Source organism: Catharus ustulatus, chromosome 1, assembly GCF_009819885.2.
Source record: "Catharus ustulatus isolate bCatUst1 chromosome 1, bCatUst1.pri.v2, whole genome shotgun sequence".
Classification (NCBI taxonomy): domain Eukaryota; kingdom Metazoa; phylum Chordata; class Aves; order Passeriformes; family Turdidae; genus Catharus; species Catharus ustulatus.
Genome location: NC_046221.1, coordinates 44,549,413 through 44,573,078, shown reverse-complemented (window position 1 = coordinate 44,573,078; position 23,666 = coordinate 44,549,413). Strand labels below are relative to the sequence as shown.

General features: G+C 39.8%; 1 protein-coding gene across 1 annotated transcript; it reads left to right on the top strand.

Annotated features, from left to right (window-relative positions):
- Positions 1-21,961, top strand: PIK3R4 (phosphoinositide-3-kinase regulatory subunit 4). Its single transcript, XM_033067603.1, has 20 exons — positions 1-55; positions 220-997; positions 2,149-2,282; positions 2,457-3,039; positions 4,404-4,538; positions 6,438-6,659; positions 8,021-8,194; positions 9,326-9,471; positions 10,575-10,778; positions 11,560-11,761; positions 13,286-13,485; positions 14,443-14,653; positions 15,040-15,205; positions 15,659-15,823; positions 16,884-17,095; positions 17,366-17,497; positions 18,702-18,802; positions 19,809-19,897; positions 20,352-20,460; positions 21,354-21,961. The coding sequence occupies exons 2-20, from the start codon at positions 268-270 to the stop codon at positions 21,522-21,524; spliced, it is 4,086 nt and encodes a 1,361-aa protein (XP_032923494.1). The 5' UTR covers positions 1-55; positions 220-267; the 3' UTR covers positions 21,525-21,961.
- Positions 21,962-23,666: the final 1,705 nt, after the last annotated feature.

Here is a 23,666-nt window from a genome sequence, read left to right as displayed (position 1 = left end):
GCCTCACTCCCTTTCACCGCCTCCGGGGCCGGGGGTGCCGGTTCCGCCTGGGCCGGTGAGTGCTGCGGGGGGACCCGCGCCCCTGGGGCCGGCCCGGGCGGCCGGGCCTGGGCAGCGGCGGCGGCCGGGCCCGCTCGGGGCGGGGAGCACGGCCCGCGGGCCCGGGCAGCGGGGCGGAGCCGGGGCTGAGTGAGGTCCGCGCTGTGTTTGTCCCGGCAGACGCGGGAGAGCCCCGGCGCGGTGCCCACGGCCGGAGGAAGTGCCGTCATGGGGAACCAGCTGGCTGGCATCGCCCCCTCGCAGATCCTCTCGGTGGACAGCTACTTCTCGGACATCCACGACTTCGAGTACGACAAGAGCCTGGGCAGCACTCGCTTCTTCAAGGTGGCCCGAGCCAAGCACCGGGAGGGACTGGTGGTCGTGAAGGTGTTTGCCATTCAGGATCCCACCTTGCCCCTGACGAGCTACAAGCAGGAGCTGGAGGAGCTGAAGATAAGGTTACACTCGGCACAGAACTGCCTCCCCTTCCAGAAAACTGCCCTGTCTGAGAAGGCCGCCATGCTTTTCAGACAGTACGTACGGGACAACCTTTATGACCGAATTAGTACCAGGCCATTCCTGAACAACATTGAGAAAAGGTGGATCGCTTTCCAGATCCTCACTGCGGTGGACCAAGCGCACAAATCTGGAGTCCGCCATGGTGATATTAAAACAGAGAACATCATGGTGACCAGCTGGAACTGGGTCCTTCTAACTGACTTCGCCAGTTTTAAACCAACTTATCTTCCTGAAGACAATCCTGCTGACTTCAATTATTTCTTTGACACATCCCGGAGGAGAACATGTTACATCGCTCCTGAGCGCTTTGTTGATGGCAGCATGTTTGCCACGGAGCTGGAAAACATGCGGGACCCTTCCACTCCTTTGGTAGACTTGGCAAATAGCAATCAGCGAACAAGAGGGGAGTTAAAACGTGCAATGGATATATTTTCTGCAGGTACTTGGAGCTATCAAGTGTTATTTCTGACTAATGCAGTGCAGAAGAGCTTAGAAGACTAATGCAGGACAGGGTAGCTACAGAAGAACATAGTAGGCTATATCATTTAAGTGTATCGCTATTATCTGGGGAGAGAAATTGCCAACTATTCTGTCATGGCTCAATTGTGTTCTTGGAAAGAGGTGGTTTTTCAAGGCACAGTCCATCATCTTCTGTTGGCAGAGAAGTGTGTGCCTCATGGGGCCTGAGAGGAGAAACCAGTCAGTGGTCCAGTTCTGAGGGGACTGGTGCAGCTTTCAGGATAAATTGGCAATACTGGCTCTAGAAGCCCCTTCACATTTTATTTTCCCCACAGGCACAAAGTTGGAGCTAAGTCCTGTTATGGTCCCAGTCACAAATACTAGTTAGAGTTTGACTGCGGGAGATTGCCTTGAGTCTTGGCCTTGTCTTGAAAGTGTTGAGTTTAGCCCTTGTTTTTGGGCTTTTTTCTTCCCTTAAAGTGATTGAAAATAAGAATTTAAAGGAAATTGTTACTTCATTTTACAAGTTGCTCTTATGGCCAACCTTCCAGGACATTCCAATGATAAAGCAGACTATTGGGAGCAGATTGTGGAGCAGGTTCTTTGAAGAGAGACTGGTGTCATGTACACAACACTGGGGGTCTGTTTTTAGCAATCACGTGTAAGTGAATATATGCTGTCTCCCAGCATCAGCTGTGGGAGCAGAAGTTATTTCTTTATCTTGTGTAAAAGGGCTGCTTAATTTTGACCTACTACCCAATCCCTGCTGACTTACCACACTCTTCTTCCACATGACAGTGATGTGGGTTCCTTTTCTAGTGATGGATTTTCCTGCTGGCAGGTGGCTGAAGTCACTGCCTCATGTTTTTCTAGTTGCAAACTCCTCTGCTGTTGACATGCTTAAAATAAATTACTTGGAACATATTTCAGGGATCAAGTATAAAAGCCAGGTTTTGGATCTTGAGATGTTACCTCCTTCCTGCAAATTAATTTGGCAGCTCATTTGCCTTATTTTTAATTGAGCAAAGATTTGTTTAGGCTTTGTTCTTTTCTGCATATAGAAAACAAAGTTAAAGTGTCTGTTTATATTCCTCTGACATCTCTGACTTCTTTTTTTTCTTTCTGTCCCAGGTTGTGTAATAGCAGAGCTCTTCACAGAAGGTGTACCCTTGTTTGATTTATCTCAGCTTTTGGCTTACAGAAATGGCCTGTTTTCCCCTGATCAAGTCCTAAACAAAATTGAAGACCGCAGTATCAGAGAACTGGTAAGGATGAACTACAGAATTAGAACCATCTGTGTGTTCTGCTTACAGTTTATTTCATGTACTTTGGTGACAGGTTGCTTATTGTTTGGGTTTGGGCTTTGATGATTTTGTACTACAAATGTCTAAACTTTTCATCTTTCTCTCCCATTCCCTCCTACTTTTGCCTTTCTCAAGGTCACTCAGATGATCCATCGAGAGCCAGATAAACGTTTAGCAGCTGAAGATTATTTGAAACAGCAGCGTAACAACGCATTTCCTGAAATATTTTACACTTTCCTTCAGCCTTACATGGCCCAGTTTGCCAAGGAAACGTTTGTGTCAGCAGATGAGCGTATATTGGTCATACGTAAAGATCTGGACAACATAATTCACAATCTCTGTGGGCATGATCGCACAGAGAAGGCCGAGGGAGAGACAAAAGAGAATGGTCTGGTTATTCTAGTGTCTGTGATAACTTCCTGTTTACAGACTCTCAAGTACTGTGATTCAAAACTGGCTGCTTTGGAGCTGATTCTTCATTTAGCACCAAGATTAAGCGTAGAGATTCTTCTGGATCGTATTACTCCTTATCTGTTACATTTCAGCAACGACTCTGTGCCCAGGGTGAGGGCAGAATCTGTGAGGACACTAACTAAAGTTCTTGCTCTCGTCAAAGAGGTGCCACGCAATGATATTAACATTTACCCAGAATACATTCTGCCAGGCATTGCACACTTGGCCCAGGATGAAGCCACCATCGTCAGACTTGCATATGCTGGTAAGAGGACATCCAGTCAAAACTCCAAATCTTGAGCTTTTCTGTATTCTTTTAACTGTTTCTGTCAGTAAAACCCTCCAAAAGTCTCTGAAGTGACTGCAGGTAATGACGCCTGTACTCACAACTTCATTAGCTCTGGTTGTTTCCCTAAAATGGCCTGCTGGAACTGAATAAATACGAAACTAACTTAAAGCATCTCTGTGTTGCTGGGCTGCAGAGCTGTTTTCCAACAAAATGAAATTTGATATGCAGGGGCTGAAATTAAATTGTTTGCTCTGTAATAGACTGGCTTATACTGTAACAGATGTTTTCTTTAGATGTTATTCAGATGTGTGAGTTATGCACAGTTCAGGAAGAAGCTTTGTAGCCAAGCCCATGTTTGCTATTTACTATGTACCCTTATTTGCTATGACTAGCACATTTTCTGGTGTGTTGTTTTGTTTGGGGTTTGGGGTTTTTTAAGTTATAAATGAAGTTTCCAATTGAAAATCTCTCAGGTGATGTTTTTCTTTTTTTAACCAAGTAAATTGATAAAACTAGTAACTGAAGACTTTGTATATCTAATGAATAGGACCAATTGTGGTCACCGTGATCAATTTAAATTTCAAATCCATCAATGTATTTAAAGGTAGTCTAACTGAGTTAACTTTTGTTACTATAGTACACTTTTGGAAGTGGTCAGACTGGTGACTTAAGAGGATTTGGTCTGGGCTGTGGACAGGCTCCATTGGCATGTTGCTGTGTTTTGGATGACACTCAGAACGGGTGCATAAGTGGGACTTCTGCCTTGATGTTATTGTTCCTGTGCCAGCAGTGGTCTGACCCATATAATGCAGCCTGAGTTGCTTCAGCAGCTTCCAAATGGTGCAGAACGGTGCCAAATCGTCTGGATAGATACTCTGACAAATGTTCTAATAGTGGATTCCAGGGTAACAAGTTGTTATTCCTTAGGATACATGTCCTGGTGTTGTGGTTTGTTGTTACTTTGTTGCTGTCTACTATGTGGCAATGTTAGTTAATTCAGGCTATTTGGCCTTTACATTCTATCAAGTTATTTTGTCACTCAAGCTGGATTAAGTGGCATTTAGGGCTAGTTCTCGAAGAATTAAATTAGTCTTTGTTACACCTGATATCATTAGGATTTTTCCACTTGTTTACATGACAAAAGTGTGATTTGATGTACTTTAGTAGCATTGCTGGGAGTCAACAGAAGTGGGTTGACCAGAGCATCCTATGTGATTTCAGTCCTGTTGTCCATTGTGACTGGTGGTGTCAGTGGCTGTAATCTCTTTTCAGGAGGATCATCAGCCCAGTGTAAATCGGCAAAGTAGAACAATTCTTAACCCGAATGTTTTCCTTTTCAGAAAACATAGCATTATTGGCAGAAACAGCTCTGAGATTTCTGGAGTTAGTACAGCTGAAAAATCTGAATATGGAAAATGAGCCAAATGGTGAAGAAATGGATGAAACATCTCACCCTAGTGATAACTATGACACAGGTAATGTCAGCTTTTGCCTGCTTATAATAGCAAATCATGGGCCAGAGCTCCTAGGTAACATTGATCTATCCTCATCTCTCAAAGCTTCGCCTTCCTGTTAAATGGGAAATGTTAAATGTTTTGCCTTGACCAGTACCAAAGTGTGTTACAGCTTCATGCAGAGACAGACACCTCTGCTCTGAATGTTGTGAGAGACAAAAAAGTATATAAATGAGCATATTTTTCTTCTCCAGAGGTCCTCAAGGTATTTGACTGTGATGCTGGCTGTCTGGTTGCATATCCAGCTTCACTTCCAGCTTATCTCATAAACAAGTCAGCTGCGAAAACACGCCTGTGTTCCAAATACTGCTTCTGTTGGAGTGGGAAGCAGTGTTAGCTTTGGAAAACGTGTCAAATTCTAGCATAATCATTGTGCTGTATTTTTCAGTCACTCTTCCTTTTCTGTCCCTCACAATTCTTGTCTGTTTGCCTGGCAAAACTAGATGTGTGGATGCCATTTGCCAGTAACATTACTGTAGATTTGTATTGTAACTAGTGCAGAGAATGAACAAAAATCCTAAGGATGGATTTTCTTTGTCTTTGGAAAGACACATGGTAATAAATGACCTGTGTGTCATCTGCAGTGCCTTTTAGTGTTGCATAAATTCCCAGAATAATGCTGGGCGAGTCTTCCTAGCTGGGAAGAGTTTGTGGTTAAAAGCAGTCATTTCTCTTCTGGGCTAAGTAGATCAATCTGTGACTAATCAGAGTTGGTAAACATCCTGCACATGCTCCATTTGGGGAAAAGGCAATTATCTCTTAACTAGTTGCAGGATGATGCTTTAAAATAAAACAGCAATGAATCTACTAAAACCAAATATAAAAGATCCTCTCTGAATTCCTTCACGTAAGGCATGGGGTGCCCCAAATTTCTGAGGAGTGAGACAGGAAGCTCCATCGTATGGGCCGTGTTTCTAAGAAATGCTGTCCCCTGCCCTTGAGATAGCTTGGAGATGAAGGAAGTAACACAAGGAAGGAAGAAGCTTGAGTAGGTCTGTTCTTTTCATTCTTTTAGAAACCAAGCATGAGAAATTTGAACCCAGGAGGCAGATTTTTCATGTGACTGATAGACAGGGTCATGATAGAAAGCAAATTAGCTGGACTCCTGACTGCTGGTAAATGATAATCACCTCTCGAAACTGGTGCAGCAGTAGCTGAAATTTTTGTGTTGCTCGTTTGAGATCCTACCTTGTAGTTTTAAACAGTATGCAGTGCATTAGCAATCTGTTATTTCCATTTAAAAGAATTTTTTTTTAATTGTGTAATGAAGTAGAAGCCATAGGCAAGGTCATCTTCAAATTTTTCATCAGTATTGTTAGGTTAACTGCAGAAATTTAATGAAACTGGAAGCACTCACTTTTTAAAGTGTTCTTATATTCCTCTCTGTATGCTTAATGAAGTGAATCTACCTAACTAAAAAACATGATCTGTTGTCAGTTCACAAATTTTGAAATTCATAGTCAAATAAACGTATCAAACCAAAATTGCCTCAAAGCATTTTGTTTACTGTGGTAACATTGCTTCTCATTCATTCTGTTGCTTCTTCACATATGCATTTCACCTATATGTATAAAATGAGTGGAATCATCTTAGTGGAAGTTGCAACAAGTTTGGAATTAGTTGATCCAGGTAAAAATGTCTCACATTTCTCTACTCTTTAGCTTTGTCGTCACCTGATGCTTAGCCTGAAGTCTTTGGTAAGCCCTTGTTGGAACGGTTGAGGTTCTGTTGTATCACCAGTTTTACCAAGTTGGATGGTGTTCAGTGTCGGCTGTCACTGTAACTCCTTTAGCAGCAGGTGGTACACATGCACATGCTGTTTCTCCTCAGCCAAAATGTTCATCCTGTTATCCCTTGCAGAGTTGCAAGCCTTGCATGAAATGGTCCAGCAGAAAGTTGTGACTTTGCTAAGTGACCCAGAGAATATTGTGAAACAAACACTGATGGAAAATGGAATAACACGTCTGTGCGTCTTTTTTGGACGTCAAAAAGCCAATGATGTTCTTCTGTCTCATATGATCACTTTCTTAAATGACAAGAATGACTGGCATCTTCGAGGAGCTTTCTTTGACAGCATTGTTGGTAAGTGTTTGGTTTCGACCAGAGTGGAAAGACAGTACCGTTAATAAATTATCAGTTTCCAGGACATTAAAAATAAGTCATATGAAAGTCCTTATAAAGATTTCTAGAATTCATAAGAAAATAGTTTTATGAATTATTGGGTGGAAATACTTCTTTAGGGAATGAAGATGAAACAATGTAGATACAAATGTATACTTCTTTTAGTCCAAATATTCAATACTAGACTGGGACATTTAAGTCTAGGGTAGGTTAACATTAAAAAATTGGAATTTAAATGCTTTTTTCTTCTTTGAGTCTCTGCTACAGACACTAACTTAAAAAGTTAAATTATGGCAAGTGATTACTAGGATTTCTTCAAGCTCTGTAGTAGATGCATCACTTCACATGTGCTCATGGTCCCATTCACTTCACTAGATCTGTTCTTATGATGAAAACTAGGCATTGGTATATGCTGAATTTATAACTGGAAAAATTTTTTAGTGCCTTAAAACCTCACCTAAAGATTCTTGTCACTTCAGGATACTTCATAACAATTTAAAAATTTTACCTGTAATGACATCAGCTATTAAGTATGTCTAATGCTCCATGCATGTTGGAAATCCACATGACCATTGCTGAGAGTCAGTGCTCAGGATTTGTGGGTCAAGAAAACCTTCCCAAGTGCAGTTCCTGAGTGAAGAATGGTGTTTCAGTGCATGGCAAGAAAAATAATCATGATCAAACTTTCAGTGGGGCCATTATGGTAGCTACACCTTCCATTGTGACTGAAAGCCACAAAATGTTGTGCTGGCAAACTGCCAAGAGGTGATATTGATAACTTATCAGAAATTTTTTAGAAGGAGCAATGGTGCAGCCAAAGCACAGGTCAGAGTGTCCTGACTTCTTGCAAAAGACATAGAGAGACGTGAGGCAATTAAGAGTAGAAGTGAAGACACGTAACCTATATTTTTAACTCCTCTTCCGGTATCTGTTGAAAACATCCGCAGGATAATTCAGATTAAGTTCTGAAATTACATTTTTATTTTACTTCAAGCATTTGCACATCTTTAAAAATGTGCTCTCTAACTGGTATATAAGTAAGTGCAGGCACTGCTGCTTGTGGCTGTGAGCAGATGCCCTTCTGTAGCAGTGCGAGGATTTCTCTTGTCCGTGCTACTATTCTCTTCTTCCCTTCCCTTCCCTTTAACAAAGGGTTGCGAAGTCCAGCATTAAGACATGAACAAGTACATTTATTATTACCTTATTAGATTAGAAATTATAAAGTTCTTTTATGTTGACTCTCAATTCTGATAAGAAGACATAGAGTTTTCTGGTGTTTATCAATCTGCTTTAGATTTTTATGGGTTATTTTTATGTTTCAGGTGTTGCTGCATATGTTGGCTGGCAAAGCTCATCCATACTCAAACCTCTGCTTCAGCAAGGTCTCAGTGATGCTGAAGAATTTGTCATTTATAAAGCCCTCAATGCTCTTACTTGTATGTGCCAGCTGGGGCTCTTGCAAAAGCCCCACATTTATGAGTTTGCTTGTGATATTGGTGAGTTGGAATACTGGAGAATACCCTGTTTTCCTAATAAACAAATGAAATCTCAGTTCTACATAAAGGTACACTGTCAGCTTAGCTGTCTAGAATACAAACCTGTAGTTCTGTTTTAGAACCTAACAAAACCTACTGCTAGATGAACCATGTCAGTGCTCAGGACTCTAAAATAATAGTTTTGGTGGAAAAAATTGGAAGCATCTTCTCGGATCTTATATAGGGCAGCAGCAAAAAAACACTCTAAAAACTTTCTGCCTTAAGATCTTTCCTTGGTCTTTACATGGCAATCTGTAAAAGAAATTACTGTTTGCTTCTGGTAGTCCATCAGGCACATAACTTGCAAATACTTACACATTAGCCTTTGAAGATGAGAGAATTCAGACAATCATGATCCTTTCTTATTCTAACACCCTAAAAAACCCATTAACTCAATACACCCTTGTTTGGAGAGTTGGTCTCTCCTTCCTGATCAGGCTTATCAAATTAATTTAGATGTGCCCAAGATTTAACAGCTATTTATGGAAAAAAATCCAACCAAATGATCTTTTGAGATGTAGTCTGCTTCTTAATGTTATAGTTTTTAAAATGCACTCAGAATTTGGGGCAGATGGTCTGTGATTATGTCTCATGACTAGATACAGTGCCGTGACAACAACTTCTTAAAGCCCACATAATTAGGGGGACTTCTGAGTCTCATAATCTTAGAATATAAGTAGATATTCTTCAAGGAAGAGAGGGAAAGCAGGAAGGAATAAAATATTTACTTAAAAGGAAAAAAATAAATCACTGGTTTTAGGATTCATTTTGGTTGTTAGAATGTGGTTGAGATTTATTTTTGGATTAGTCTCCATCGCAAATCTGTAGTTGACAATTAGGGATTGAAATGAACAAATAAGGAAAATATGCTTTTTGGCAAGAGCAAGGAGATTGAGCAGCATGAGTACAGTGAAATCCATGAAATAATTTCCTCCATATGAATGCTTTAACCTTATGCTCTGGAGGAGGGAGAGAAGGCTCAGTTTGGGAGTAGTTCTATTAGAAGGAAATTACATCACAGGCTGCCATATGCAGGATGATCTCCTCTCTCCTGTATGAATGATGTATTTTAACATCTTATTTTTCTTTCAGCACCATTCCTATGTCACCCTAATCTTTGGATATGTTATGGTGCAGTTGGATTTATCACTGTGGTGGCACAGTATTTGAATATTGCTGATGTCTATTGCAAGCTAATGCCATACCTCCATCCTTTTATCACACAACCAATAATACAGGTAATACTTCCAATAATATTAATGGGACTATGTCTGGACTAACCATGATTCTTAGGTTTGTCTTGGCTGTGGTCTGGCTATAAGGACCATATATACTTTTTTCACATAACAGGCAATTATATAATTTTGATCTCTGCTGGCAGATTTGTAGACTGGCCTTTGCTTTCCATGTTTTAAAGACTGTTGTCTCAAATTTCTTGCAAAATGCAAAACATTTTACAAAGCCTAAAATCAACAGGTATGTTTTTGGTTCAAGCCTTTTCTGCCTTGTTTATAGTCAAACTCTTGCAACATTGTGCTAGTTCAGAGAAGTGTAAAAGGCATGAAGAGTTGTCTGTGAAACAAACGGGTTTATGTTCTGCGCTTTGATCTACAAGACCAGTCTGTTAAATAGTGATTACTGTGCTTGTGGTTTCACCAGCACCATTCCTGTGTTTCAGTGCTTTGCCAAGGGCTGGGGCACAATGTTCAGCATGAGTGAAGTAATTTACTATCAGTGCATGTCCAGGAATGACCTGCATGATGCTGGTAGTGTGATCATATAGGCATCTTTGCATACAACTTCAGGACCTGTAGACAGCACCTCTCAGGTGTTTCAATACATAGTTAAGAAATAATTGCATTGAACATTGAGAAATGCATCCTGTGTTTAACATTTTGCTGTAAACCTTGCAGATGGGAACTTCACTATTAATAACATTTTTCCTTGTTTACATGTTCTTTGTGCTGTGTTTTAGGCATTGATTGGTAAATTTCTCTTGTTCACTTCCTGCGCCATATTACTATATAAATCTTTTCTTCTTCATTTTGGTATATAAGTCTTTTCTTTGCTATGCAACACTACATTTAGCAAGTAAGTAGTGGGTAACATTAAGCTGGATTGCAATATTAAGTCCTCAGTCTGGACTAATTTTGAAGATGTTTTTCATGTAGAAAGCAAGCTATGAGAAGCACTATATGGGAAAGAGAGAAGGAGAATGGAGAAACTCTGACATGACCAACACAGATCTTATTTTCAGCAAAGGAGACAAGTTGTATCTAGATGATTTATACAAGTTATATGGATATCATCATGTTGGCTGCTCTGTTGTTTTGAATTGCAGGTAGACAAAGAAATAGTCCTGTTAAGTGTACTTAAAGAGCCTGTCAGCCGTTCCATATTTGATTATGTCCTAAGATCAAAGGATATCACAAGCCTCTTCAGACACCTTCACTTGCGTCAAAAGAAGAGAACTGGAGCTCTTTCTGAGTGCCCACCCCCAGAGGACCCTGCCATTGCACAGCTGTTGAAGAAGCTTCTCTCGCAAGTAATTGGGTTTTATTTGCACTTTAAAAGTCAGACTTGAGACCCTTGGGCTCTGTACACTTCCACAAACCCTGACCTTACAGTTGCTACTGTAGGTTCTGATCCTCCAAGCCATTAACTTCACTGATTTCAGTATATGCTTGTGGGACAAGTTGTTCAGAACGTAAAGATTTTTAAAAGATCTGCCAGACAGAGACATGCAAATACCACCTAAGTCTTTAAAAAATGTCTGTAAGTCTCAAACTTCTGATGAATCCATGATGTGGCAGCATTACAGAGCATTGCTGGATTAATTGCTTTGTTCTGGATAAAGGAGTATGTATTTGCCAAAGTGTGGACATGTGTACTAAAAGCAAATGGAACTGGAAAGTCTTGAGGCTCATATGTGAAGAGGGGAATATAAAGAATCACCCACCCAAAGTGTGAGGACTGAGAAGAGAAAGAATTGTAGCTGTGTGGGGTTTTTTCCCCGCTATGGCTTGTGGGCTGTAAGTATAGTCTAGGTGTCAGCTAAGCAGATTGCACCAGATAGTGATCCAGTATTAAATTCTGTTCTGCCCTTTCGCTTTGCCTTGTCCCATTCCTTAAGAGGAAAGATATTCTTACACTGCAGTAGCTTACCTTATGTTTTGTAGGAGCAATGGACCGATGCTTTGAATTCTGAGGATGTGCTCTTCTGCACTTCTGAGCCAGTCATTAATTTTACTGCTTCTTAAATCTTCATGCCTTGATGCATGCAATTGTTAAAAGAGAGTAATATTACCTTTTCTTTTATTCTGTAGGGGATGACTGAGGAGGAAGAAGACAAACTGTTAGCACTGAAGGACTTTATGTTAAAATCTAATAAAGCTAAAGCCAATATTGTGGATCAGAGCCACCTGCATGACAGCAGTCATAAAGGGGTGATTGACTTGTCAGCTCTGGGAATAACTGGGAGACAAGTGGATCTTGTTAAAACAAAGCAGGATTCTGATGACAAACGTGGTTAGTATATTTTGTGATAGATATAGTTGAAGCCTAGCCTTCCTTTCAGGGTGTTCTCAGTAAATCAGCCTGCATGACTATCACCATCCTCACTGAGTTTGCAATAGGAAAATTACTGCTTCTGTTTTAAATGTGAGGTGGTGGAATATTCTATGATCATTGAAAAGTGGGGATTATTTTCTCCCCTGAGAATATTTTGACTGCATGTGCAGTTGTTCAGCTGGTTGTGACAAACAGGACTATAGTGACTCATGGCAACAGTGTAAATGTTGAAGACTATGTACCTGCTCTGTTTCCTCTCAACGAGTGCTAAGCTCTTTATCTGTGGAAATCCTGTGTGTTTTCTTGAGGTAGCCTGAAGAAAACTGAAAACTCCTCAAGCTGGCACTGAGGACTTGCCAACTGTTGCTCATCCAAGTACATGCTTTTTCACCCTAAGATTCTTCAGCTTCCCATCCACTCCCATTTTGCTTTTTTTGCCTGCTCTTTCAGCTCCAAAAACCTCTTACATTTCCTTGTTCAGATCTGAAATCCACTTGATGCTAGCTATTCCAGTTCTCTATATCCTCAAAATTTTTCTTTACCAGACAATTTGAGCTTCCTCTTTACTCTCTCAAGCTTGTAATTCCCTCCTCTATTACATCAGTGGTAGGTGCTGTGTTTTTACATATAAAAATACAGAAATATCTGTAAAGCCTATAGCTATTAACATCTGATTTCCACAATTAGGGTGTTTTGCATATAATTGTAAAGGAAAGTACAGAAATATAGGATTTTTCATTTTTTGCATCCTCGAGTCAGAAGTTAACATGATTTAAAAGTTAGTGTATATGAAGTTTATATTTGAACTAATTTGTTTCACCCAAAACTGTTACCCTTGAAGTCTTTATGCCTTTAACTTTTCTTTGCTGACTTTGTCCAAATTTAATTTGTCCCATGTTTTTATTTTTCTGTGTATATTTTACAGTTCTAAGTGACTCTAAAGGAATGCTGAAAATAAATAATTTTCTAACATATTTGAATCTCAATGTCATGTTGCTATTATGGTGGAAAACTGATTGTGATTGACACTAACAGTGATTTGAGTACTGTGCTGTTACAAATTTATTCTTGATGTCCTTGCTCATTGCAGGGTGGTCGGATTAAATGACCCAAACCCTTTCATGATCCTATAAGAAAAATTTATTATATGGTGGAGTCTAATCCTGCAGCCTTCTAGATGTAAGCTTTCCCTCCAGTGAAGTGATTTATTACACGAGTCAGCTATAGGATCAAGAAGATTTGAACACATGTGGCAGGTTCTTTGTTTGGTTTCCCTCATAAATGCCTGTCTGCTGATCTCCACAAAATAGCAGAAGGGTTTTCTCTGTACATAAATAGCAATCTGGCATGTAAACATTAGACTTCCATGTAATCTCAAAGTAATGAGTGATCCTGAGTGAATGTTGTCATAGTAATGTTGGGGTTTTTTTTTTCCTTCTCTTCCCACCTCCTCCTTCCCTCCCTCCCTCAAACTACTTATAGCTAGAAAGCATGTAAAGCAAGATTCAAATGTAAATGAAGAATGGAAAAGCATGTTTGGGTCCCTGGAACCAGCAAGCATCTCCCAGCCAATATCCAAAGGACATGGGCAAACTACTGATCCTGAAGCCATCCAAGCTGGGAAACCACTTCGTTCAGAGTCCTCAGCTGGCATTTGTGCCACTTTGTCCTCCTCTCCACAGGTATACCTGAAAAATACTATGTTCTCACCTTAAACTGAAATTATTTAATTGTTTTAAAGTCAAATGGAACTATGGGGATGTGATGTTTTGTTCAGAGGTTATTTGGCACTGGCCATGCTGTTGGCTGGTGTCTTCTTCAGCAGAGTTGCTGACCTTCAAGTTCTTATTTTTAAAATAGGAACTGAGAGAGGACTGAAGTAAATTTAGTCCCTTGAACAGAAGAACTTCACTAACAAATAGATGCTTTGCACAGAGAGATGTGTCTTTGTGGATGAGACAATTATTATGTAAACTTTTCTGGCAGAGAAGGCTTTTCCTCAAATTGCATGTCCTGATACATGTTGTGAGGAAGAGATATCATGGTTTTAACTTGGAAATCACAGCAGCATTTAGACATCCTGTACCTGTAATACTTAGTACTGGCTAGAGAAAGATAGGCTGGGAACTCTGCAGGTCAAGGAGGCACCTCTTGACACTAAACACTCTTTTCTGTTTGGCTTCTGCTTGGAGATAAGCTTCTGCTTGCTTTAAATGAGTGTGTCTACCCTGAACTATAAGGGGAACACTTCACACTTTGCTTTTTAAAGCCCAATGTAAATGAATTTGAGAGCTAAGCTTTAATTCTGTCAGTCTTGAGAGCAATAACTGCCTCTATAGTAATCACATTAATGGGTGTGCACACCACATTGCAGTTTCTTTAGACAGACTACAGAACAAAGTAGGCATACAGGGTGGAATAAGTGAATGCTTAATCTTTTATGTAAATAATATTTTTCACTATTTTAATTGTCTTCATGCAAGCATTAATTTTTATAATGCTAATTCATTGCTAATTGAGTCAATAAAAAAAGATTTTTTCCATTTTTATTCACTGTGTGTGACCCAGAAATCTTATGAGGGGGATTTGTCTGTGTGTATAATGTAAGGCATATCTTTTTAAGGGCTGCTTTCTTACAGGCCTCTGATGGAGCAGTTGTCCAGCCCAGGAAACCAACCTTGCAGGCCCTGAGCAGCACAATGTCCCCATCTGCACACCAGCTGCGCATCACCACCTGCAAAACTGAGCTGCAGCAGCTGATCCAGCAGAAGAGAGAGCAGTGTAATGCAGAGAGACTTGCCAAACAGATGATGGAGAATGCTGAGTGGGAGAGCAAGCCCCCACCTCCAGGTACATCACAGGCAACTAGGCAACTGAGGTTATTAGATAAAAAATTATATATATATATATGTATGTATATATATATATATATCTGTATGTATGTATGTATAATTTGAGTCAAGATATCATCCTTTCATGGAAAAAGTGCAAAGGATGAGGAAAAGAGGAAATTCTTAGTTTAGGAAATGTGTTTACTGTGCAGAACAGCTATGACCTAGTATCTAATTTAGAACTGAGCAAGTAAGCTTTTGCCTTTACTATTTAAAATGTCTTAACACTGTTTTCAATGCCATCTGTGCTTTGCAGTTATAATGACTGTATCCTGATGCAGTTAGTGGATGGATTTAGGGGACTTGCATGTTTCTAATTAGCTTATGGTTTTGTTTTCCCTGTAGGATGGCGTCCCAAAGGGTTGTTGGTAGCTCACCTTCATGAGCACAAGTCTGCAGTGAATCGCATTCGGGTCTCTGACGAGCACTCAATTTTTGCCACCTGCTCAAATGATGGCACAGTGAAGGTCTGGAACAGCCAAAAAATGGAAGGAAAAACCACTACAACCAGGTAGCTTAAAAACCTGTGGTATTTGGAGCTGCAATTTTAGAATAAAAAATAAAGTAGAGCAGAGAGCAAAATACGAATCACTTGTGGGTGTGCTGGAAATATCAATAAGGAGATATATTGGTGTTCCTCTTGGCTTGCATCTGTAATATTAGATTGCTATTTCAATTAGTTAATATAAGAAAAAATGCAAAAGGACTGCTTTGTAGCCATAATAATTGCAGGTTTTAAAATTTAATTTCTGTACATAAATAAATATATTCTGGTGTTGTTGTTTAAAGCCAATGCTGGCTTTTTTGCTTTCTTATTTTGGAGCAGCTAGAAAATGTTATTTTCAGAGCTCTCTCAAGAGCCATTGGTTTTAAGTAGGTCTTTAAGAGAAGTAATTCTTTTTTTAAGTGCTACCAAAACTAACCTCTTTTTTCCTCTCCCCATATTTCTTTCTGTACTGTTTAGATCAATTTTGACATACTCTAGGATTGGAGGTCATGTAAAGACACTTACATTTTGCCAAGGCTCACATTACTTGGCTATAGCTTCAGATAATGGTGCCATCCAGCTTCTTGGTATTGAAGCCTCAAAGCTCCCTAAATCTCCTAAAATTCATCCAATACAGAGCAGGTATGTACTTAAAGCAGTGAAATTTCACCACACACATAGCTCAAGCTGTTAGCATATTCCTCAGATAGACGCTTAAATTTGCCCTAGGCTTCCTGCTGGCTGAGCCCAGACAGTACTGGAAGGCTGTAATCCATGTTCTTGTCTTCCTTCATAAAGAAGGGTTGAAAGGCAGCTGTGCAGAGCTGACAATTCTTAGCTCGCTATAGGATATTTGGACTTCCTATGTCACTGCACACATTATGAGCTTGAAACAACCATTCTGAAAAGTTCTCCGTTGTTTTATTTATGTACTGGGATTAGTTAGTTCCTTCATTACAATCTTAATACTAAAAAAGTGATTTTGAAGGTTCTTTGCAGCTCATTAGATAAATGTTTGCAGATGTACAGCATGTGATGTGGCCTCAGACCTGCAATTTTTCCTCCCAGGCTCTTAATGTGATAAGGTGGTAGAGATATCGGTAATGGGATACTGTTTAGGGGAGTCTTTGGCTTGGTTTAGCTCTTTCTTACCTCCATATGAGCAGTGTTTGAATATTTCTCATTGAAGCTGCAGCTTAATCTTCCAGTTTGAGTGAGGGATGTATCCAGGCCTCAGAAAGTACGCACAGTACTGCTGGTGGGGTCTCACAGGTGTGGAGCAGAGAGGGACAATCGCCTCCCACAACCTGCTGTCCACACTATTTTTTCTTCTGTTGTGGCTGGCTTTTTTGGCTGTGAGCATTTACTGCTGGGTCATTCTGAGTTTCTCCTCAGCCAACACCCCTATGTCTTTCTGCTCAGGGCTGCTCTCAGTGTATTCTCAACCCAGCCTGTGTTTGTGCTTGGGATTGCCCTGACCTAGGGCACAGAGCTGTGTTAATGTTTGCAAAGGGCTACTGACAACCTTGCAGGACCTATCACCAGAGAGATTTGAGAGAGCATAAGCATCCATTGTACTAAAATCAGAAAACTGTTTCTGGCAGATGCCTGAGGAAGTGACACAAAGAGGAAAATGCTGCTCAGTGTAAGGAGTCGTAAGGAGTCGTACCTGTGTCTAAATTAGTTTATTCTTTTAACCCAGGTCATTAGATCTGAAGGATGATGGCTGTGTGGTAGATATGCATCACTTCAATTCAGGAGCCCAGTCAGTACTGGCTTATGGAACAGTTAATGGATCTTTGGTTGGATGGGATTTGCGATCCAGCAGCAATGCTTGGACACTGAAACACGATTTGAAGTTAGGCCTCATAACTTCATTTGCTGTGGACATACACCAGTGCTGGCTGTGTATTGGTAAGCTTGTATTTCTTGTCAGTTTCTCTCTCTTCCCTGCCCCCCTTTTCCTTATGGTTTTCTCTTACAGTAACTACAGCTCAAGCTTTTGCTGATTTTACTAGCACATGCTTTTCTCAAACAAGAGGAGAGAAATATTTTCTCATCTATTTTTGGGAAGCCTGCTAAGTACTTGAGGCTGAAGGCCATTTCCCTAGGAAGAGAGCACAAAGATAAGGACAAAAACTCATATATTTATCCCTCTGACTAAGGAGAGCTGTTTCTCACCAGGAACGAGCAATGGTACCATGGCGTGCTGGGACATGAGGTTTCAGTTACCTATCTCCAGCCACTCTCATCCTTCCAAGGCCCGAATCAGACGCCTGCTCATGCATCCTGTCTATCAGTCCTGGGTAATAGCAGGTAAAAGATGTCTTAAACTCACCTCACAATTGCCAGAGTTGTGATTAAAGCAGCTTTTCTTTCAGTTTTTGCTTCAAGCCCTGGTGGGAAGTTAAAAAGAAAAAAGTAGGGTTTAGCCATTGTCAAAATGATAGACAACCTTTACAGTTCTCAATCTTCTGAGCATTGCAACTCTCATGAGGAGCCCTCCCTGTGTGCAGTCTACCCCATCCCTTTTTAAAGACAAAATGTTACAAAAGATTAAATTCAATCTCATGACATATATTGAAACTGATGGGAAATCTGCCACCACCTTCTGTAGAGCAGAGACTGAATTCCAATTCCCCCTTCAATCTAAGCCAGCTGTGTCATGGGTTAGAACTTTTGGAAATCTCCAAGATTCCTCGTTCTGTATACTTACAGCTACTTCATCCTCACTGCATGTGGCACTGTCACTTTTATATGTTTGTGTCAGGAAGACATTCTGAAATGGAAAAGTACCTTAAACTAATCCTACAATAACAAAATCTATCAAGTTGCTGTAAATTGAGAGTAATTTGAGCTTCATATTTTACTTGCTTCTTAGGCTTCACTTCCTATTTTGAGTTATTAACTACCCTGGGAGATAAAACAAATTTCTTGAAAAAACATGCAAATAAAGCAAGTTTCACTGTGCTTTCTAGTTTGTTTCCTCCTCGTGAAAGACTAAATGAATGACAAAGTTCATAATTTTGGATTACTATTAAAAAGTCTTTGCCAATTAGGTTGCTACCAGGTTTGTAAGCAATCCCTTGAACAGAATTCTTTACCTATCCACATGAGTGTCCAACTTCATTGTAGCTGCTGAACTCTGTAACTTTGGATTATTTTCTTACCTGCATAGGAGTATTCTCCAAAGTCCCTGATGACTATGCTAAAGAAACCATCGATCCTTCTCAAAGAAGGCTGAGAAATTATCTAGGGAGGAAACGGAGGGTTTTATACATTTTTAAAAGGGTTGGGAATTAAATCAGTTTTCCTTTAAACTTAAATCGGGCACTTTTAATTATAGTGAAGCTGCTTTCAAGCAATAAAAGCAAAGTACTATAGCAAGACTAACACAAATGCTATAGGGAGCAAGCAGAGAATGTCTCTATGTCATACCCTCTATGCGATGTCAGTAGAGCAAACAAGAGCCAACCAACCTGTTTTGTACTTTGTGCACTGACTTTATCTTTTCTTGTAGCTGTTCAAGGCAACAATGAAGTCTCCATGTGGGATATGGAAACTGGTGATCGACGCTTCACTCTGTGGGCCAGCAGTGCACCACCTCTTTCAGAACTGCAGGTCTGGTCTTTTTCTTTTCCAGTTTCTGTTGTGTAGCCAGGGTTAGAACAATCTTAGACTCCATGCTGTGCATCAGTACAAAACTTGCCCTGGGATTCATTTTGACATCATAACTGTTTTACTTGTCAGAATTAAATTCCCTTTGTAGAACAGCAGTGTAACCTGAATCTTCATTGGTTCCTTCCACTGTCCATGGAATGTACTTGTAACACTTACTTGTTATACCCACTCATGATCTTAGAAAACCAGTGAGCTGATCAAGCTTATAAAGATTATGAGAAAGCCAAAATTCATGGTGTGGCATCTTGTACTTATTTTTACTTGCTGGTCCTGGGGCTATGCATACTCCTGTAAGCATCTGCTCTTTTACACATTCTTTCTGTATTATAATACCACTACTACACTTACTGCTAGTTTAAAGCATGAGGTTGCTCTTCTTCAAGGACTTAATTGGGAAAAGAGCAATCTGGAATATTGTTCACAAATGCATAGACAAAAATTACCACAGCTGCTTCTATAAGTGTTGTAAATGCATATCTGGAATCTACTTAAACCAAAGTTTGTATGTGCTACAAGGATTGCAGGTTGAGTTCATTTCAGTGCTGCCCTTTTTTACACAGGGAGCTCCATGATCTAAGATATTTTTCTGTTATATATCTGTCCCCTAATGTCTTCATAGTTTAGAAATCTAAGCATCCATGTGCTTTACAGTAGGATTTACCTGCCTGATTATTTTAAAAATAATCTCTCATCACTGAGAATGTAATTTCCAAGATTCAAAAAAAAAAAAAAAAGAGGATTATTGAGGGTTAACTCTCTTGCATTGCTCTATAAGGGAGCAATTTACATTCATATATTAAGATGTGGCCATTAAAGTAACTTGGTATTTCCCAGAAAGATCTGGAAACTGGGTGGATGAATGTAGCAAGGAATGAATTCCCTTTCTGAAGCATGGTGACGACTATTACTAATAAGTTATTTTTATATATTCTCTTTTTCCTGCTAGCCTTCTCCTCACAGCATCCACGGAATATACTGTAGTCCAGCTTCTGGTAATCCCATATTACTGACAGCAGGCTCAGACATGAAAATAAGGTAATCAAATGTAACAACTTTCTTGTTTGTCACCCTCCCTTCAACCTCTGCTGGTGTACTAAATTTTGCCAAGTGTTGCCTAAGTAATCTCTAAGAAACCAAAACAGTAATACTGAACATGTGTTCATTAGTAAACACCAGTGAGCTGAGGAAATTGTTCTCAGCAAAAAGACTGCAGAACTTGGTGCTTCTCTGAAACACAATGTGCATTCTGAAACACAGAGTGTATCCTTCTGTAAAATGCTTCATGGGCTGCATGACAGAAACCAAAAAAAACTTCATGTGTGAGCTTAATATGAGTGTAGATTTGTCTGCATCACTTCCTTCCACTAAGTGTAGAAAGCAGATAGCATTTGTGCACACTCATTCTCATCATAAGAGCAAGACCACTTTTAGGCTGTTTTAAGCTGATAAAATTGAACATCTTGCCTTGATTTTGTTTCTTCATGTTTAGGTTTTGGGATCTAGCCTACCCTGAGAGATCATATGTTGTTGCTGGAAGTTCTAATTGCCCATCTGTTTCCTACTACAGGAAGATCATTGAGGGCACAGAGGTGGTTCAGGTATTTTGCTTTGTTTGATAGACGCCTGTTCTGCTTGCCTTTGTATGGCTCTATGGGGATTCTATTCATTGCATGATGTCTTTAATTTTAACTCACTCTTTGTGGATGGTGTCAGCATTGCATTTTTGGGCAGTTGGAAAGAAGTTACTTTAAAAGAAAAACATAATTTGTTTTTGACAGAATTGGACTCACCAGATACTATTTACATGCAGAAGCCAGAATCATCTGTTTCTTTTGGGATATTGAAATGTAGACTTTTAACACTTTTGGCTTTGATCAGTGTTTGGAATGTCTTTTGAGTAAGATCTTAGCAAGGCAATGTGAGATGTACTGGCTGCATGCTGAAGTTTTTGTTACATCCTTCAGAGTGACTTTGGGAACTGGCGGTGTTACTAGTTGTTAAATAGGACAATGTTTTGTTTCAGTCCAACAAATTGAGTGCTACTTCAAAGGTGACTAAAACAAGTCTGTATGGGTCTACCCGATGCACTGCTTTTGTAGTGTTCTCAAACGATTGAAGCAGTTTTTACAAAAGCTTTGGGAAGCCAAGATGTATGTGTTCCTATAACTTCTTCCCCCCACTGGAATATCAAATCTTGGTGTCATTGAAATAAATATGATAAAAACTCCCATTATTTACCTGATCAAAGAGCTGTGATGTCAGTTCAGATTAAGACTTAGGCTGTGTGTGATGAAAAGAAATGAATCAAGGAGTAATCCTGAGAAGAGTCAAAGGGTGTGAGGTTGTGTCGTTGGGCATTGTTGTTTGATTGTTTTTTTGGTGGAAGAGGTTTTGTGGTCTTCTTACACTGACAACCTAATATGGATGACAGTCTCTCTTTGCAAATGCTCACCCTTCTGTAAATCGTATTTCTCACTTCGTTTTTGTACAGGAAATTCAGAACAAGCAAAAGCTGGGGCCCACTGATGAGACCCCTCGGAAGGGTCCAGAGTCTCTCCCTGTTGGGCATCATGATATTATCACGGATATCGCGACTTTCCAGACCACACAAGGGTTTATAGTAACTGCGTCAAGAGATGGGATTGTTAAAGTGTGGAAATAAAAATTGTACTAATATATAGTTTGTAAATATTTGTAATAAAGAAATAGTGTTATAATGAAGTTTTCAAGGACTGCTTCCAGTTAATGGAATGGAATGGACTTTAAAAACTATAAAAGTGATGATAGTATCAGTTTCCTGTGTCCTACCACCCTGTTGACACACTTCCTAATCACTTCTTATATTAAAGTTTTTTGGTATCCATAGCATTTTCTTGAAATATCAGGAAATCTAGGAAGTCACTTAGCTTGGTTTTGACTACATTGTTCTTCAAGAACTTTTCAGAAAACTATTTAAGGATGTCCCACATTCTAAATGTGCACAAAGCAAAAAGCTGACGTCTTAACTGCTCCTGTGTTGAATCTGAGAAATTAAATAAGAACCAGTGCACTGATGTCCCTGTACATTCTAATAACTATAATAAAGTCCACTTGAGCTTCCCTGTTTGGTACTTGGGTTTCTTTACATCCATGGTTCCACTGCAGTGATTCCACAGTCTCAGCTGCCAGAGCCATTGGGCCGTTCATTGTCATTTGAGATCAGCTTAGTGTTCTGTCAATCCTCAGCTGTCCTTTGACAGTTGTGTCCTTGATCCCCAACTGTGCCTTGCATCCAGCTTGCTTTAAACTTGGCTAAGCTAAGTCTAAGGCTAAGCTCTGCTGTCCTGGGAATTTAAGAACAGCTGCACTGCTGCGCTGTAGACATGCAAAAGGGGGAAAGAAAACAAAATTATATTCAATAATAATTATCAAAACTCTTACATCTTATAGAATACTATTCTATTAGTATCATGGATTTTTCAACTACAAACTTACTGTTCCCTTTGACAAGGAAGGCTTCTGGCTAAGTGGAAGTCTGTTTTACCTAATTTTAATATTTCTCAGGGTAACAATAAGATTCCCTGTTCTTCCTCCCAAACTTGGAGAAATGGCAGATAAAACTTAGTGGTTTCATCAATATTTAATCAAAAGCATCTTAGAACTCAGGAGCTTGGTGTTTCACCCACAGTTCAAAACACATTTCAAGCAGCTGCCTAAACCTGTCCCAAACCCTGAAGTGCAAAGATACATGACATGGTGTACAGAAGTGGTGAATACAGGGGAATCATTTGTAGCTCCTTCAGGAAAAGTGGTCTTAAACTCAAATTATACCACATTGCTAACAGTTACAATTAGACAAGCTTTGGTGAAATATTTAACGGAAAGATAAGTGGAATGGAGAACGGATGTGAAAGGGCATGATATTTGCAGTGACGTTTCCTCTGGGTTTGTGTCAATAGAAGCTTTGTATCCTCAGATTAGTCCTGAAGCAGAGCTTGGCAAAACTTTAAAGGGAGGGTGAAGCAGCAGAATCCCATCAAAAGAAGGCATGGATTTTCTTACCAGAAGGCAATTCCATCTGTGCTAAAGGAAATTACAGAGACTGCAAAGGTAGAGAGCACAATCATGAAAGACTCCATTTAACTGCCATGATGATGACATCCTACTGCTGTGTGACATTTAAGCAAGGATAATGTTTTCAGATAACACATTCCCAGTGGCATGTTGAAGACTAGTATGAGGTAAAGGAAACCTTTCAAAAGTCATAAGTTACACTAAAATGGAAAAAACAGAAAAATAAACTTTGGAAACCATATGTAAAATACAATATAGAAAGGGAAAATATATTCTCAGGTAAACATTCTGCAAGACATAAAAACAAGCAATAAACTCCTTTCCAAATATATTGGGAAAGAGAATCTGACAGTTTCTGTTTGGCCAATGATTGAGGAAGGTGTAAAAGAAGATTTCAAACAAAACAAGGCCATGGCAGATAATTAGATGGGTACTTTGCCTCTGTGTTCACCATGGAGGAATTCAGAAGGGCTCCTACACTGGAATCCTGTCCCTTTTCTGCACATATATGCGATGTGCCACAGGACCTCTTTGTCTGAAACATCTGCCAGGTTGGTAGGAGAGGTTTCAATCAATAGTAAATTGCCAAGAGAGAAAATTCTCATCTAAAACATGATTTTAAAGGGCATCAGGAATGAAACAGCCAAACTGCTAACTGTGGTTTGGAGTCTCTCACTTAAAACTACTCTAGTATTAAAAAGGTTGAAACTGGCAAAATTCACACCAGATCTTTTAGAAAAATCCTGTGGAG

Bases quoted from the DNA above. Each gene is read 5' to 3' on its own strand.
- PIK3R4 (XM_033067603.1), top strand. From the start codon at position 268: ATGGGGAACCAGCTGGCTGGCATCGCCCCCTCGCAGATCCTCTCGGTG. The intron at 17,096-17,365 runs GTAAGCTTGTAT...GTTTCTCACCAG, and splicing joins CCAGTGCTGGCTGTGTATTG to GAACGAGCAATGGTACCATG. The intron at 18,803-19,808 runs GTCTGGTCTTTT...TTTTCCTGCTAG, and splicing joins CACCTCTTTCAGAACTGCAG to CCTTCTCCTCACAGCATCCA.